At 45.1% G+C, this 17,598-nt stretch overlaps 1 protein-coding gene across 1 annotated transcript in view; it reads right to left on the bottom strand.

Moving 5' to 3' along the window:
* Window positions 1–16,477: 16,477 nt before the first annotated feature.
* ST6GAL1 (ST6 beta-galactoside alpha-2,6-sialyltransferase 1) overlaps window positions 16,478–17,598 on the bottom strand; it is a 29,225-nt gene continuing 28,104 nt past the window's right edge. The window contains exon 7 of the mRNA XM_082288082.1: window positions 16,478–17,075. Coding sequence (XP_082144208.1) covers window positions 16,834–17,075 — 242 coding nt within the window. The 3' untranslated portion in view covers window positions 16,478–16,833. The remainder of the gene's footprint in view (window positions 17,076–17,598) is intronic.

Below are 17,598 nucleotides of genomic sequence, written 5' to 3'. Positions count from 1 at the left end.
CACAGTTTGTGATACAAATGTATGTTTCCAACGTGAATTGTTAGTTTCTGTTCTGTAACCCTGTAACCTGCTGCAAACACCACCTGCCAACTCAGCTCCAGAGAGCAGCTTGGAACTGCCCTGCTCGGAAACACGCAGGATGTTGCAGCTATAAATAAAAACATTCTCCTGTGGTACCTCACCAGCCTTATCTGCTGAACAACTCACTACCACAGCCCTCACACAATTCTCAGAACATGGCACCAGAGAGACAGCAACTACACTTGACTTCATTTGGGATACTCTGGCCAATTTGCTGGATAATACGATCTAGGTGATACCAATTTAATAAAAAACATACAGAAAAGGCCACCCACACACACCAGCACAAGCAAAACAACACAAAACCAAACACAGAAATCCCCAGATTCTAATTTACACTTCTAAAGTGAGAGAAAATTCTCCTTGAAAAGGAGGTACAGCTCCCATTTTTTCAATGAGTGTACAGCTCTATACTTTCTGAGATTTATGAGCAGCTTGTAATTTCATTTCAGCAGATGGATTTTCTGTCTGCAATGGCTGTCATTAAAGGGAATGATAATTTCATAACCATTTACCTGAATTTTTTTTTTAACAAAGCACAGTAGCTGTGTAACCAGCAGTATCACGGGGTGTTCAGCCACGAGTCAAGCCTTCCCTTACCTGTTTTTCAGCACGTTCAATATATGAAAAATTAGCTAAATGACCAAAATTCACTCCTAGCACTATTTTGCATCCTTTTTTTTTTTTTTTTTTTTGTGATAAGGAAAAGCTATTTGGCTTTAAATGTAGGCATTTCACTGCATGCAGACTCAATCCCTAGTAAACCCCTAGGATATCCCAAGAGAGACTTTGCAGAGTTTTCAGATGCAAATCCAAGAACTGGTTTTAGAGTCAAGCAAAACTGATACCAGAAAGGAAATGAATATTAAACAGTTCCAAGCAGCCCCGTTTCCTTTAGAGCTCCCCCTTCCTAGCATCAGGCAGGAGTAACAAAGGATGATGACAGCACAACCACCATGCATGCACATGAGGGGGCCTTGCAGTGTCCCTTGGGACACATCAGATGTCACCTCCCAGAGGCACAGAACCCCTTGTACTGATTAGAGAAAAAGCCTTCAAATACTCTTTCATTTTTTATCTGGATTGTGTTGGCCCCGCTTCAGGAAGAAACGCAAGGAAGCAGCACTGAGGAAAAGTCCCTTCAGGCAATGGGAGTTTTCTCACCACTATAAGGGAGCTTCAGGCCCACAGTCTGAAACTTAATTTTAAGCAAATCAGTTCTCAGACACCCTCTGCCTCACTTTGAATTGAACATAAATACCAGCTTAACTTTAAAAGACCTAGGTCCCAGATTAGAAGCAGAACAAGCACAAGTCCTATAGGAGAAGGAGGAACACCTGCTGGAGCTGCAGGGAGCTAACTCCCAAGGAAACTTAGGGTTACTGGCCCCATGCAAGAGGGGACAACCAGCACTCATTCTGGAGTTACCCTGCAGAGTTTCTGTCAATAAGCAGGCCAGGTTTCTGAACAGGACAGCACCCAGAAAGGTAGGAAGCTGACATACATGTTATTTTTACATAGCACAGTACCAGGGGAGAACTAAACTTAGTGTGATTAACACTCACTGCAGTTGCTATAGTGACTGATTTCATTTGACTTCTACATGGGCTAGATGGCTTTTTTCTCCCCTAAGCCTTAGAGAATATTGCCCAAAAAAATGGTGTTCTTGAGTCACACTGTTGACAACTGAAATGACATCCAGCCCCCAGAAAATGTTTTTATGTTTATTGGGTTTTCCCATCAAACTATAAACCAGTTCAATAACAGATTAACAAATTACAGCAGAATGACACCAGTACTTTAAGCAGCCCATAAAGGATTGTGCAACACTTTCATGATGTTTTGGCAATCCAAGTAGAGAGAATATACCAGGCAGCCCCTTTTCTTTTCCTGATTCCTTGATTTTCTTGTTTTCACTGAGCACCAGCAAGTCCTGCTGGCAGGGCCAGTTGAACTTGCAATCTGTGAACAACTTTTACAGAGCACCTTTCACTTCCCCCCATAGGTTTTCTTGCAGAAGGCCTTTCAGCACCTTTTCTTAGCAGGAGAGAGAAGGCAGCATCAAATTCTCTAGCTCTAGGTCATCATACATGTGCTTGCATGTAATTTTACTTTAGAATATGTTACTAGTTTTACTTTGCCAGAAGGCTGGAAGGCAACACTCAGCTAAGTGTGAACCCTGTCTCTTACATGAAGTGTAAGTTATCAGTTGTGATTTAAATGTAAAAGGACCATCTTAGCAGCAGTGTTGGGACTGCCAGTGAAATTTGTCACTGGGATGATAGAGACTGAGAGCTTTTCCAGGTCCTTCCACAAGATTTTCCAATTAGAAGTGGAGCAGAGAGTGTCTTGTAGGCAGCTCTTTAATTACAATGCTGGCATTAATTGTAACGTTACAATATTTGCTCCTCAGCAGAAAGAGAGGCTGTTTCCAATGAGGGAAAAAGTAAAGGTGAGGCAATTTTAGGCCATCAAATTCCTTTACTTAAAAGCTGGTTCTGCTTGGGAGAGAGGAACCACTCTGGAGGGCACTGGGGCTCTAGACCTGCCTGCACAGGGACACCGAGGGAAATTGATTTGAGTTAACTTAGGGGTGTGGATTTAAAGTGAATGGGTTGATCTGCATTAAGTTGCTTTGATTCTGAGTTAGTGGTCCTTACTCTACTTTCAGATATAATTAATCTGAAGCACCCGATAGTAAAGCAACACTATTTGAAGTCCAAGTCCACAGGAGGGTTTAACCAATTTAAACGATATCCATCATGGAGCCCTGCTCCTGCCAGCGTTTTCCCATGCTTCCCGTGAGGTGAAGACCACTGTAGTGATTTGGTTTAGTTACTCAGCAGAGGCAAGGCTGCACCAGCAAGGGTCTGGAAGCAGGATTGCTGTGAGCAGAGAGCTCCTTCCCACAGCTCTGCCCTGTGGGCACAGCACATCCCACCCCAACACCATCACGGGGTGCCACAGGGCTGGCCTGCCCCAGCCACTGGAGATACCCCAGCCCACAAGAGTTTTTATGAGGCACCACCACTAATTTGCTGAAGGCCACAAGACAGCGTGATCCAGCTGCACACCTGCAGCTCTCTAAGCCACAGCTATAATCAAAGATGAAAACGAAGCCGAAGATTTTAACAAGCTCACAGAAGGCCTATTGCTACATCCCAATGACAGCACATTTGCCATGCCACATTTGGTGCTGCTAACAGACCACATTTCTCATTGCTTGCAGTCCCACAGCAGCCAGCCTCACACACAACAGACATGTTTTCATCAAATAAATCAGAGCCTGCTGCTCACACCTAATGAATCCTTGCAAAGTACCTCCTACAGGTGAGATTTAAAAGCCTGGAGTGCTTTTGAAGGTGAAGATGCTGAAAAAAGCTCCACTTACGAGGGTTCATAAAAGTGTGACCCTTGTGATCTAAATGTAGTAAAAATGCACTAAGTGCCAGCCACAAATATTTCCAGCAGAAGTTGCTGTGATCCAAGAAGAAAAAGTCCTTTCAAAGGAGACATGGGAGGAATGAATAGAGAGGATCCTATTCCACTTGCTCTAAATTATCAACTGACACAGTTATACAGCCCAAACTGATGAACAATGGGGAAGGAATTTCAGCATCTATTTAAAGAAAGATGGAAAATAAAAGAAGATTATTAAAGTCAAAGTGCACACAACCCTGTTCTGTCACAAGAACTGCAAACAGATTTATACAGACATTATATGACCAATTACCTGCCTTTGCTTTGCTGAACTGCCTGGGTTTAACAATTCATTCACATCAAATTGGAATTTGAGGAAACACAGGGAAAAGATCCTATCTTGTCCATCTACATAACCCAAATACAGTCAAAAATTTGAGGTGTTGTTGCACAGTGCCTTCTATAATGACCTCAGAGAGGACTGTTTGTTTCTTTGTCTTTATGTCTGCCCATTGTTGCTTAATCCTCACGACAGAGGGGTTTGCTTTCAGAAAGAAACCTCTGCATGTGCACTACCAAGCAGAAGAGGGATTTAACTCTCCCCTTAAGCTCCAAAACAATGAATGCAGTCTGGCTGCAAGTCTTCCAGCATAACAGAAACCAGGTTGGAAACTTCTGCATACTGAGTTAGTCAGGTGTGAAAACTGACTTCTCCAAAATAAGTTGTCCTTGGTGAGGATGTATGTGGTCTTCTAACTTTTTAGGAGCATGGCAGCTAGAGAAAATCTTCACTCAGCAGCCTAGTTTTCAAAAGGTACAGATTTTGGGGTACGGGAGTCTCTTTGACCCCAGTCCCACATGCATCCATACACATACAAGCCTTTATTTGAAGTCTTTTAAGCCGTTCCCTCAGCATCAATGTGGTCAGTCCAAGCTGAGAAGCTGCCTTAAGTCTGCAGGATTCACCCTCTTCAGTGAGCTGCACATTTGAGTATACTTAATGAAAGACTTGGGTTCCTGGCGAGCCTCCCTGAGTGAAGTTCTCAGGCTTGCTCTACAGAAAAAGTCCCTCTGGGCCTTTGAAGAGCCAACCAGTCTATAAACAGTCCATGAGAAACATCTTACAAGTTTAAAATTAGCATGAACAACACTGAGATCTCAAGTATCTCGGCAGAAATAAAAAAAGCTCCTTCTGTGGAAGCCCGACACTGACCTCTCTACGTGCGCTCCATGGAGAGCCCTTCCCTCAGCGGGGCTCTGCTCCCCCAGCAGACCCTGCCAGAGCACCAGAGTCACCAGCACACAATGCCCAACTCAGCTGGGACAGGACGTGCCAAGGACCAAGTGACCCCTCAGATCCAGGGAACAGTGGGCACTCTCCAGTCACATCAGGGTTCTCCATTGCTAAACCCCAACATCAGTTATGGCTTTCATCTTGAAGGGCCTATCTTACAACTGAGATACAAATGAGGGAGAGGAAAACAAAAGAAAAAACCAAGATAACTGACTTATAAATACGGTAAATAACAAAAATGTTTCCTCCAATCCAAAATGATGATGAGAGAATAAAAATATGTTTATGGAATAAAGGAAGATTGATTAGCAACAGAAAGCTTAATTCAATCTTAATTCTACGTGTTGAGGTTTTTAATATAATTTGCCTTAAAAGCCCCAGCACTTTGCATTAAAAAGCAGACAACGACACAGTGGTAAATCAATGAGAATAGGATTAATCAGACAGGCTTTCCAATGCCAAAACATCTTCAGCTGAGTCTGAAACTGTTAATGGAACCAGGAGCCCTGGCTCCTGATTTGGTGTCAGGAACCAGCTCAGTGACATCAACAATTCCCTGCTTCTGGAGAGGGGCACTCGCTGCACACAGCTTCCCCATGCAGGCAGCACTCTCAGGGCTGCTCACCACTGTGCACATTTCCAAGGCCCACTCAGCAGGAAGTGCCTCCACCTCCTGAATTTCCCATATGACACCGAACTAGAGGAGAGGTTTACCCCCACGCTGCATTAGAAAGTCACTCAATTAACCTGGGAGGTCATAGGCACGTCTAACAATCAGGGATCAGCATTTCCAAGAAATGAGAGGGCATGTTTATTTTAGTTGTACTTCTCTGAATTCACTTTCAGATAAGAACAAAATAATTAAGACAAGGGGGACAGAGGAAATCCATCTAGACCTGCTGGAACTGACCAGGCAAGTGAGGGGGTTACAGAAATGAATGTGCTTGGCCAGGCTGTGCTGCTCTTGAGTGGGTGCAACCTGAGGCAGGAACCCCAAACCCCCAACTCGGAGTTCTGACCTGACCCATCTGTCAAGGCAGAGGTTTATTTACAGAATAACTGTCAGATCCAGGCAAAGCCAACCAGCTGGCTTTTAATGAGCAGCTTCCCAGGTCAGGTGTCAGTTCTGCCTTTGGGTGATGTGCAGCCATGCAGTGGGAGCTCCTTCGATGCAGTTCAGGTGACCCCAAAGGGATTTTAGCTTATGCCTTTTCACTGATGACCCAAATATGCAGCAGGTTCTCATGCAGATGCCCTCCAGATATTGACTTACTGATCATGGCAGTTCTGTGTCTTGGCAGACAACCCCAAGGCAAATGCCATTTCCCACATTTCAGGCATATGATTTCCCTGCAGGCTTCCTCAGGACAACTGGCTCTGTTACTCTAACAGGGATTCTCACCAGTCAGTCCAAAGTTTGGGCTACAGACACTGCAGATTTCATTGTGGTGGAAACAGCTAAAAGCTTTTTAGTAATTTTTCCACCACCTGTATCTTTTAAGAGTACTTTTAACAGCTTTTTCTATTTTGAATAACAAATAGCCAAGTATCTGCATTTTTTCCAAAACCAGTGAAGAGTAATCTTAAGCTACCCAGTTAAACAAACACTTCTTTTGCAAGTTGCTGTTGGTCTGCAAATTGGAGCACTAAGATGCCTTCAGCAATCCACATTCTCTCCTGAACAGGGTAGCAGGGAGAAAGCCAAGGCTGATTTAAAAGCTGGTGCCCCAAGAGTCAGCGAGGGAAGGTGAGGGGGAGAAGCCTCAGGGAGCTCTCCTGCATTGGGGGTTTGTCCCACTTGCACACTGTAAAACTCCTTGGAGTAAATCAGTCAACACACTTCCCCTATTGCCTTCCCAAACATTCAGCCTGTTTCAACACACCTCTCATGAAGCTGAGCCCCAGAGATACACCACAGACATGTTACTTCTTCCCTTCGGCAAATTTCAGTCTGAGACTGGTGCATTGCTCATTGCTGCTCATTGCAGCAAAGAGCAATACTGGATAAATTAATTTGTAATTGGAAGAGTGATTCAGAGCTGAGCAGAGGCATTCAGTCCTGGAAAGATAAATGTTAATAACTTTGGCTTCCAGGAAGTATGTCAGAAAATTATAATTAGAAAAAAACATGCAAGAGGGGAAAAGCCACACACATACATAAATGGTTGAAATAGAAGGGTATAAATTTGTTCCCAATTTATTGAAAATAGACAGGGACATGAGTCTCCTGACCCTGTACAACAGAGTATCCCCCATGGAAGAGGGAACTCTCCTGCCCTGGGAACCTCCTGGCAGCTGGAACCACTGCCTCTGCTACCCCAGCAGCTGCCCTGTCCCCCTGCCCAGAGGCAGCAGAGAAGGGGCTGGGGGGCCAGGAGGCAGCACATTCCCAGCTGCACTCCCTTCTCCTGTGCAAGTCCTCAGGAGAACATGGAAGAATCCATCATGTGTTATCTTTCCCCACCATCCGTGGTCCAGCTCACCCACCAGTGCAATCCCACCCCTTAGCTGACTCCACATCTCTCAAGGTGACAGAAACACTTCAGAATTTGAACAGAAACTAATGAACTGGGGATAGGAAACTCCCCAAACAAGGACAAATGCTGTTCTGAGGTGATGCTAAATTGCTTCACGTGAGAAAACTATCAGGCTCCAGGTATTTTTCCTCAAACAATTCAAGTTTAAATACTCACTTTAAATATTCAATTCCTTAGCTTTGTAATGAGACAGTTGCAATTGTGCAAGTTTTTATAACATGTACCAAAAATTGTTTTAAGTGCTTCACTGTGGAAAGTATCTACTGCAGTTGGAGGGAGGAGGCTGTGATTTTATCCCATTTGATATATTCAGGCTGGGTTTTTTTCTGAGTTCTTTTCTTGCAGCCAGATATCTAAAAGAATCAGATTATGAATCTTGAGAGAGAAACTGAGGAATTGCTGTGGCAGCAGACATGAGAAAGCTGATTTTAGACTACACTAGTGGCTTTAATTACCTCAAATACTGCAAAACCAAACAGCCAAAGGGTGGCAGCCTGAATGGACTGGAAGCACTGACCTTGGGAACTCAATTAAGGCGGGCAAAATTCATTAAACAGCAGTTGCATGAAAGAAATTCATTTTCATTTACACGTGGCCTTTAGCTGAAGTGTGAAGATCCCCACTGGTTAGACCTGCTCACATTTTGAAGCATGAGCACATGGTTCCACTACCCAAATTCCAACCTGTGCCCCATCCTCCCAATGGATATTGCTGTACTGTTAGGAATCCTGAATACTGGATTCAGTAGAGAAGCCAGGAATGCCCCTCGCTGCCATTCTTGCTCAAAACACCATTGCTTCACCCTGCAGTTTCTTGCTTCTTCCCCTTATGCCTGTACACACACACATCTCATATGGCAATAAAAGCCAGCAGAGTCCCAAGTGTACACAAACAACTTAAATCACATGGAACAGCACAACTCTGGCAAAGTGAGAAAGACCCCAGCACTCCAGCACAAAACCCCTCCCTGCAGTCTCCACACGGAGTACTGGCTCCTGGCATCAATCACCCAAGGGGAGATGCTCCGGTTTCTGCACCAGGCAAGGACTTGTTCACGTTCGCAAATGGAAAGTTGCTGTAGCACTACAGGACTTCTTACGGATGCCTGTGAATTTGCTTCAGTAAAGGAGCTTAAAACATTAATACTGCGGCAAAATCGCACCGACTCAGGACACTCCTGAGTGCCAAGTGTGAAGGTGCATGTCAAATACTTCGTCCATTAGATATGCTGCTGATAAGATCGGTTTGGGGCTTTTGTTTTGTTTGTTATAAAGAATTTCCTGAAACTGATTGCACAAGCTCTTCCCATTCTCACCCAACATGCCATCTCCTGGTTACTTTCCCTGATGTTGACTAAGCTTTTGTTATTGATTGACCATGAAGAAGTGCCAAGTGCTGCTCTTGGTAGAGTAATCGCCTTCTGATTTCAAAGGAAGAGCTGTTTTTAAGAGCTGTGTTCTTGGAAATACTGTACTTGGTTCTGCCAGGTCACTATCTCTATGAATCAGAGCAAAAGGTACATCAGCAAATAAACAGAGTGCAAATTTTTAACTTGACCAGGTCAGACAGACGTCACTGACTCTACCTGTTTTCATAAGCACTGCAATTCTCAGGCCCGTACTGAGCAGTCACTGGAGGCTCAGCCCTGCTTGAAAGGAAAATGTAAAGTGTTTCTGGCATTTGCTGATCCATAAAAGAGCTTTGAAGTGCAACTTCATCACAAATGAAAACCTCAAGCAAGATACTCAGGTGTTCCCAAGGGCTTTGGGGAGTTTGGAGGGATTAAGCTAAGCTTTGCAGTGCAGGGATTTTGTAACAATATGCTTGGCACAAACAGCTGTATCCACCTCCATATGGTTTGTATCAGAGATGAAAAAAATCTGCCCTTCTAGTGTCCTTATGCTGAAAGCAACGTGGGGCACAGCTCCCACATACACTTGCTGTACAATCCTGGTATCTCCTCCTTAGTACCATAAAATTCCTTTAGAGTTGCATCCCTCACCTTTAATGAGCTTCTTGCTGCATTACAACCTCAGCTTCATCTGCTTCAGCAAACTACAAGGCTGAACTTTTCTGTATTTATTGTTTTTTCTCTAAGCAACTTCCCTGTGACACCCCCCCAGCCACAGTTACAGCTGGGCACAGTGGGGAATTTAAGAGGTGTGTGCTGACAAATTACACTTTGCAAAAAAACAAAGCATGACTTCAGGTGATGGGATGGCTCAGCTGCTTTTAATCTGTGTATCAGCTTTTCCAAAGATGCTTTATTGCTTACACTGGAAGATTAGTGAATAAAAGCATCCATGTAATGCTGAGGCTATGGAAATATCAAACACAGCTCTACAGAAACCATCTGCTCCCAAGAATGGATGGATAGAGAACAGTGAGGGGATTAGACCACAAGCACACACACAGCTTTCATAAAGGAGAAGCCCACAGGTTTCATGAAGGAGAAATCCACAACCATCACTGTCCCTTTCCAGCCCCTTGGAGACTTTCTGGGACAGGGGAAGGTGCAGTGGGGAGACACAGCTCCTCCGTGGAGCGGGAATCCCCGGGTGCCAGCGTGGCCATTGACGCGCTTGGGGTGACAGGGTTGGACAGAAGGGGGGGAAGCAGGGGGCAGCACAAGCTTTGTTTTAATATGAATAGTTATTCAAGAGAACTGAAAATTAATTGAGCCTAAAACTATTTCCTGTACTGTTAATTTTATGGCAAACAGTGATAAAAATAGCAGATTTCTTGACATACCATTTCCTTGTTCATACATACCACCAGGGCTACTCATTAGCTATTTTTTCCATTCTCTGCCACATATGATAATGCTGCATTATAGCACCATCACTATATTTCTTTATTAACTAAATGTGTAAAGTGTAAATGTATAAACCAGAGTAAATCAGAATTCCTTCAGGGCACAGGTTTGGGTGTCTACAGGCAGGAAGGCATAAGAAAGCCAGGGACGGGCATTGCAGAGCTGGATGAAACTTTCACCATGAAACCTGGAGCAGCACAGCCTCACCAAAGCCCAGCTTCCAGCCCCAGGTGTCCCTACATACCCCAGACCCACTCACACTCACTTATTCTGCCCTCGTTTGCTGTACACATATCAAGAACTGAGATCTGGAGAGACCTCCTTCCTTCCTTGTAGGACACAGGCAGGGAGGAGATGGTTTTATTGCTGTGTCACCCAGGGAAAATTTTTGAGTTCCATACTAGTGAGAAACACCAAGGTTGGCATCGCTGCAATACAGGTTTGCCCAGAGCACCCCCCAGCCCCCCCACCTCGCCCCAGTGTCCCAGCAGGGCCTGGGTAATGCCAGTGAAAAGTCAATCCAACAGTGACTGCGTGGGCTCAGCTTATGAAAACATACCCATTTTATGGCTCTTTTTTTGCATCCCTCACCAGTATGGGCAGTCAGATGGTGGAATGCAAAACAGCCAGCTCCAGCTACAGCTGTGTCACCTCCAGCTGGTGGAAGAATGACCCAGAGCAGGAGGCAGTGTCTACCCTGGGGCGCAGGGACATCTCAGACCTCCACAGGAGCTCAACAGAGAAGCTCAGAGGCAACAGCTCAGCCGTGAGGTGAGCTCAAAGACAGCTCAAGCTCTCTCAGAGAGCTCAACCTTCAAAGCCGATTGAGCAAGACTACAATGGTTTTGAAATGATGGGGCAGAAACAGCACTCCACACACCTGGCACCTCTGGAGACCAGCTGGACACAAGGAGCTCAGACTGCTGCCAGGATACACAGCTTACCCACACAATTACCTCATGCCATTCAAAGCCAAATCTCCATCTCATTGTCCCAGTCACTCACCGATCTCCCTACACAAACAACCTCTAGAACTGGAAGCAGGAAAGAAAAGCAAGTAAGAGACTGCATATCTTATTTATGCAAATTAGAACTCTTACTTATTAAAAATAAGAAAAGAGTTTATCTAACCTATGGGTCACAAGTAGCCTGGTCAGACTCAAATAATCTGCCATGACAGTCCTACTTCAACAAGATTAAGTTGCTTCTTGTCAAAACTGCTTTGAGCATCTCAGTTCTAACAAAACAATTTTTCACTATTGTTTCCCTTAAACTCTTCGGCTTCAGTCCCTGTTCACACATCCTGTACAAACTGCCTTAAACTGGCACCTGGGACAGGACAGCACCTTCCAAATTCCCTATAAAACTCTGTTCCCCAGCAAGAAACTGTTCTGCCTTTTGTCCCAAGCACTGGAGGTTCAGCCTTAACTGTTTGCTCAGCCTTCTTCCTAAATTCCAATGCAAATGCCCCCTCACACATATTTACTTAAGAAATTTGTGCCTTTAAGTTATCTTTGGTAAACCAAGAAAGAATCAAGTAGGATAATGTCTGTGAAGATACACAAGGAAAAAACAGGCAACTAAGAGGGGAAACAGATTCTTGGTTCATGAAAATGATTTATAGCTTCCTTGAAGGTAGGATACTTCAGTGGCTTATCCCAGTTAAAGTCCAGCTTCTGCTTTCTGGAATTGTTTTAAGTGGCAATGCAACTGTTCAGCATTTCTGAATGGGTGTGGAACACTCAGCTGAGCAGGACAAAATGAAGGAAGTTCCCCCTCCATACACTGGTTAAAATTAGTGTTTATATAATACTTCAGGCACCATAAATAACAGTAATTTTGTAATATATAAACTACACACCGAGCATGCAAGTCAGTTTTCCTATTTTTATGCTGCTGGCTATACCTAAAACTGGCTTTTAACGAAATACAGCCTACTTTCACACATTAGTGATTTTTATTTTCTTTTGGTAAATGAAATGAGTGCTACAAATGCTGGTACCACTTCCACCATCCAGGGCCCTGCATTTCATTTGCCTTTAACTATCAGAGAAAGACTCTTATTCCCCATTTTGACAAGTTATGTTTATAGACCTGAAATGGCCCAGGGCATTTCAGCATCACCAGAGTGGTACGAGGTAAGCACCCAGGGAGGGCTCTGTGTGAATTACTAGGGGTTGGAACAGGTGATAACCCACACCAGAGCTGTCCTGGAGCAGGATTAGCAAATGTTTGGCTGATTTAATCCCCTTGTTAGAAGGATCCTTTTGTTTGTCACAGGTTAGAACCAGTGTTGGCCCATGGAAGCACCTCACTGTTGTTTTTGTAAAGGATGCCAGGGCCAGGCAGGAAAAACATTGCAAGGTATTTGCAGGAATGGAAATAAAGACATTCCAAGTTGGTTTTGTTCCCATAAGCACAGCTTTCCATGCACACTGATATCCAAAACCAGCAGCACACTCAGACCTGGATGGAAACAGCAAGCCAAGATGACTGGGTTTGGGAAGTATCTGTTTCTACTCCAAACCACTTTCTGTCCACTCCCTCTGCTCCTGCCCTTCTCTGGCTTTCAGAGAATTGTTTGGAACAAACTGAACTAAACAAACACTTTTTCAAACCATCTCTCATGCCTGATTTTCCCTGCTCACCTTCCATTCTGCTTTTGCAAACATCCATTTATCTTCCTAAAACATATCTTGAACTGAAGAAATTTTTATTTTTTTCAAATACTCATTGCTTAAATTTTCTCCCCAAATTAGTCTTCTTCATTGTACACTGAACACAAGTCAGTGGCAGAGAACTCAGCTTCAAGTCCACCTGGCTGTCAAAAGGTGCAATTAAAGTTAACTTCTCCCTTTACCACACATGAAGTTGCAAGTTAAGTGTAAGCAATGAACAAACTCTTGCAAAACTTGGAGACACAAACATCCTCATGCATCCCTTCTGCAGAGGTGACATCCTGGAGGATAAGGAGCAGCAGGAGCCACCTACAGAGGGAAGTATTTCATAGGACTTGGGTGAAAGATGAGACGTGCCAAGGCTGGCCCCTACAAGGGCTCCTTCCTCTCTCAGTGGGGATGGTGTGAGGGTGCTGTGTTTGCAACCCTCTGGAACAATCCCCTGGAAGATGCCTTGCACACACACCGCCAAACAGCAGGCAAGCTGTGCATGACATGATCTGAGCAGTATCAATCCCAAGAGACACCAGATCCCCCTCCACTGTGTTACCTGGATGACCAGTCACAGTCCTGTGTATTGAAGCCATTTTCCATACCTTTCACAAGACAAGGCTGTTAAGCAGCTCACTGAGTTTCAGTCAAAAAGAGAAGCAACTGTTTGCTTAGAGCTGCAAGACACAATTTTACTTTCATCTGCACTTCCAAAACTAAGCTAGAAATAAGCACATCCTCTTCCTTGCAAGTTCTGTCTTCAAAAAGGAGTCCTGATCTGTAGCTCCTTCTGGAGTGAGGCACAAAGCCAGCTGGGTCCCAGCTTGCTCCCAGCACTTCCCAGGGAACTCATGAGCCATAGGTGATGCCTTGCTGAACACAGTGACACCAGGTAACCCCACAAACTCCAACTTTCACCTCTCTTATTAATGGACAAGGACAGGAACTGAGGCATGTATAGCCATGCACACCAATTATCTGCTCCAAAATGAAGCCTTGTGCCTTGTATCATCATCTGATGAAAGTGCTGGAGTTTCCCTGCCAGGCTGATACAATTCACAAGTGAAATCAAACACCCACAGCTCTGGGCAAGAGCATCAGACCTCACAGAGCAGAGGAGGATGAGCCATCCTGCCTGTACCCTCACCTTCAGCTGCATGCATGCACAGAAAACAAAGGCTGGGGCAGCTTGTGTTTCTCTTCAGGGAGTGCCATTTTTAACCATCACTGTTTACATACTGGTGCGTTGTCAGATCTAGTTCCCACTCACCCACTCCATTCTTCTTAGGGCAGCTAGGATGGGCATGTTGACTCAGGTGCATACAGTTTGAATTTCTGTGACTTTTTTTCCCCTTTTCTTTAGTGAAAGCAAACCATAAAACCCACAAGCAGCTTTGGTAGCCCAGACAATGAAAAATCGTTAAAGACAACAAAGTCCAGTGTGCCCCTGCCAGTAACATACTGTCATTCCTGTTACATCACCCAAATACTTCCTTGTCCAACCATGAACTCCTCATAGTGGCATTTACCTCCTCTGGGTTCTGGTCCAACCATATAACCTTTTCCCACCCATGTCCCTGGCTCTCTAAAACTGCAAAGCCAAAGAGGGGTAGAAACTGCTTCCAGCTGGAAATATTTTCCAGCTTTCCCATATAATTACAGAGCATCCTTCCCAGCACTTAGTCCTTCAGTGGCTAACTGGAAAGGGCAGTGTTGCCCCTTTTTCCCTTTCTACAGGGGCAGAAAGCTGTTCACTCTGGGAATGGCAGAGACTGCAGGAGGGATGAGGCTTTGTTACAATCTAGCTATTACTGCCCACTTACACCTGGCTCTTCTAAATACCCCATTTGTCATCACTTGCAACGTATATTAGATTTGGATCTAGGCAGAGAAAAAAAGAAAAAAAAAGAGGGTTACCACTGGCCTATTTTAAGCTCTGTCATAATTCCTGTAAAACTCTGTTTAGACTCTAAGTGAATCACATGCTGCATGTAGCTACAGCTGTTAGCATAACATTTGAAATTCCATGCCCAGTGCAAGACTATTGCCCCTAAGCAACTGAGGGTTCTGAGAGATCTGGGGAATCTGACATTTTGTCTTCCTGCAGGAGCCCTGCAGGGGGCCAGGTGGGTTTGGAACCCCAGGTGAGCATCAGGCAGACTGTGCTGGCTTCCCAGAAGCCACATACCATCCATCCATTACACAGCCTGAGCCAAGGAGGGTGGCCACTCTCCATAGAGGGGGCGTTGATGGAAAATAATGCTGTGAGAAGTAACAGATGAAACAGCCTAGGAAAAAAGTCAGAAGCTATTTGAATCTCAACTAAACACATAGTAAGAAGGCAAATTACTGTGGCAGATACCTCCTGGATCCAAGAAACAAGGGTAGGACTGTCAAAACCCAAGACTGCAGGAGAGGATTACTGTGGCCCTCCCAAGCAACCCCTGATGGCTTTTCCTCTGTAAGCTCTCTCCTCCCCTGGCAGTGAAAAGGAATGCTTTCCAAGACACAGCTGCCTTCATTGCATTCCTGTCCTCATGGAAGGTGGTGCTCCTGAGCAGCAGTGCAAGGACCTGGATCTTTTTACCTGTATGATATTTGTAAACACTGACAGATCCAGTCCATCCCAAGAGATGGGCATGCAGAAAGGCAGGCTCCGAGCTGGAGGAGCAGCAGGACAAGAGCTGAGGGCTCCCTGCAACAAGCAGGGAGCAGCTGTGCCTGCAGTGGTGCAAGGCTGGTACAAATCCCCCGAGCCATGGAGACAAGACATTAATGGTTCACCAAGGCAAAAACAGGCCAATGACTTCACAGGATTTATTCAAAACAGGAGAAGAGAAAGCTTTCTTTACAGCCCTGATGAAACACACCAGTACGGAAGACAGGGAAGGTGTTCTCACCAACACACAGAGTTTACAGAGCTACCACTTCCACCATGCTGCCACAGGAGTCCCTGGCGCAGGAAGAAGCTGCCCTTCTCAGTTCTGCCTGGGTTTTAGCATGAGAAGCAGAGCACACTCTCCCTCCCCACAGCTCAAGAAGCACGGAAGTGGCAAACCTGCTCCCCACCTCTGCAGAAAAGCACACAGCAGTCAAGAGATCCCCTCTGTCGGCTTGCAGAGGGCTGGAACTCATCTAGCAGCAGCTCTGTGGCGTTTGTGTTACTGGATACAGCAAGTAGTTCACCAACAATTGCAAAGGTAGAGCAGCAGAGAGCTGGAAAAAGGCACCAACTTCCAGTGAGTTCTCCCATCTGTGCCTTGGAACATCTTCCCAAAACCTTTCTGATGTAAGGGTTCTTCTGTACCAAGCCCAGCACTGTACTGGAAATGATCACTAAAATTTATTTTAAATTATTAAAAAGAAAGTAAAAAGATTAAAAAGTCTTTCAAGATTCACTGAATTATGAATTGTTTCCCTCTTCCTTTGCCAAAAATGTCACCTGAGCAGTTTCAGAAGTCTAACAATTTGGAAGGAAGTTCACAGACTGTTTATAAAATCAAATATTTTGGACTAGAAGTTTAGCTTATCATTACACAGCTTGACAGCATTTCCGTAAATCAGCCCTACTTTGAAGGGCTTCTGACTATGGGAACAAATTTTAAATGATTTTTCATGTTTCCCAATGGACCAGGGTTTTGGCTCTCACAACCCCTTTGAAGTAAACCAAATTATGTTTATCACATGGTCCTGACTTGTGCAATCTCTGCTTAGAAAGCCTCTCCTGTGCCTCCCCTACACCGTCATCAGCTGAGATGAAGCCAGAGGTATCCACGTGCTGCATGAGCCTGGCTCCACTGGGAGTCCATTTACTGCAGTGACTCATGCAAGTATGGCCTGGCTGTACCACAGTGAGCCTTACAGCTCAGAGAGTTGGTCAACAAAGTCCTAAGAGCAAGGCTGCTACATGGAAGAGCTGTCAAAACACACCAGTGCTTAGACCTAACAAATCTGACAACCCTGATTTAAAAAGTGGTTTGAAAGTCAAGGAAAACTACACACAGTAAAACCAATCCGTTAGCAATGCACTTTTCGGAAGCCAGGCAGGGTAACTTTCCCATGAGTGTAGATGTCCTCATCTGTGCCCTGGTTCATGTGCTTCACCAAGTTCTTCTCAAACAGGAGTGGGTGGTAAGCTCCCATGGTGCAGGCATGGTCATGAAACTTCTGGTAGTAGTGGCAAATGTCCGTCTGCCGCTTGGAAGGGAGAAACTCGTACACATCCACTTCGTCACAGAGCGTCATCATGATCACTATGCCTGGGGAGGGACAGAGAGCAGACACCCCCACGTCACACCAGAGACGGGATTAAACATTCCAGAGGGACAGGCAGCCAGCAAGGAGCAGGCAGCTCCAAGGGGAAGGGTTTCCTTTATTAACATTCAGAGCAGAGGGGGAGAAAAGTCTGGCCAGACGGGGCTCTTTTCTGAAGCCCTCCCTTGCAAAGTGTATGATCAACGTGATTTCAGCAGATTGTTTACAGTGACAGCCATGCCAAAAGGACAATTTTTAAGAGTGCTACCATTATCTGTGACCTTCATGAAAACTTGGGTGTCTGCCAAGCGTGCACTGCATTAGCTGATCTGAGCAGCCCATTTCAAACCTGCTTGGATAAGCAGAGATGAGACCTTTGCATTTGTCCCACCTGCCTCTTGTGAGTGCAGGGAATATGAAGGGACTGTGCTGGGAGATGCTTGGGGAGACAGAGCAGCCTCTGCTCTTCAGGGTCCTCGGAGCAGAGCAGTGCTGCCCTCCCGTGTCTTCTGACAGGCACAGAAAGCA

Source organism: Coloeus monedula (assembly GCF_965178545.1).
Source record: "Coloeus monedula genome assembly, chromosome: 10".
NCBI classification, from domain to species: domain Eukaryota; kingdom Metazoa; phylum Chordata; class Aves; order Passeriformes; family Corvidae; genus Coloeus; species Coloeus monedula.
Note: the sequence above shows the minus strand (reverse complement) of the source record. Positions and strands in the feature narration are given on the sequence as shown.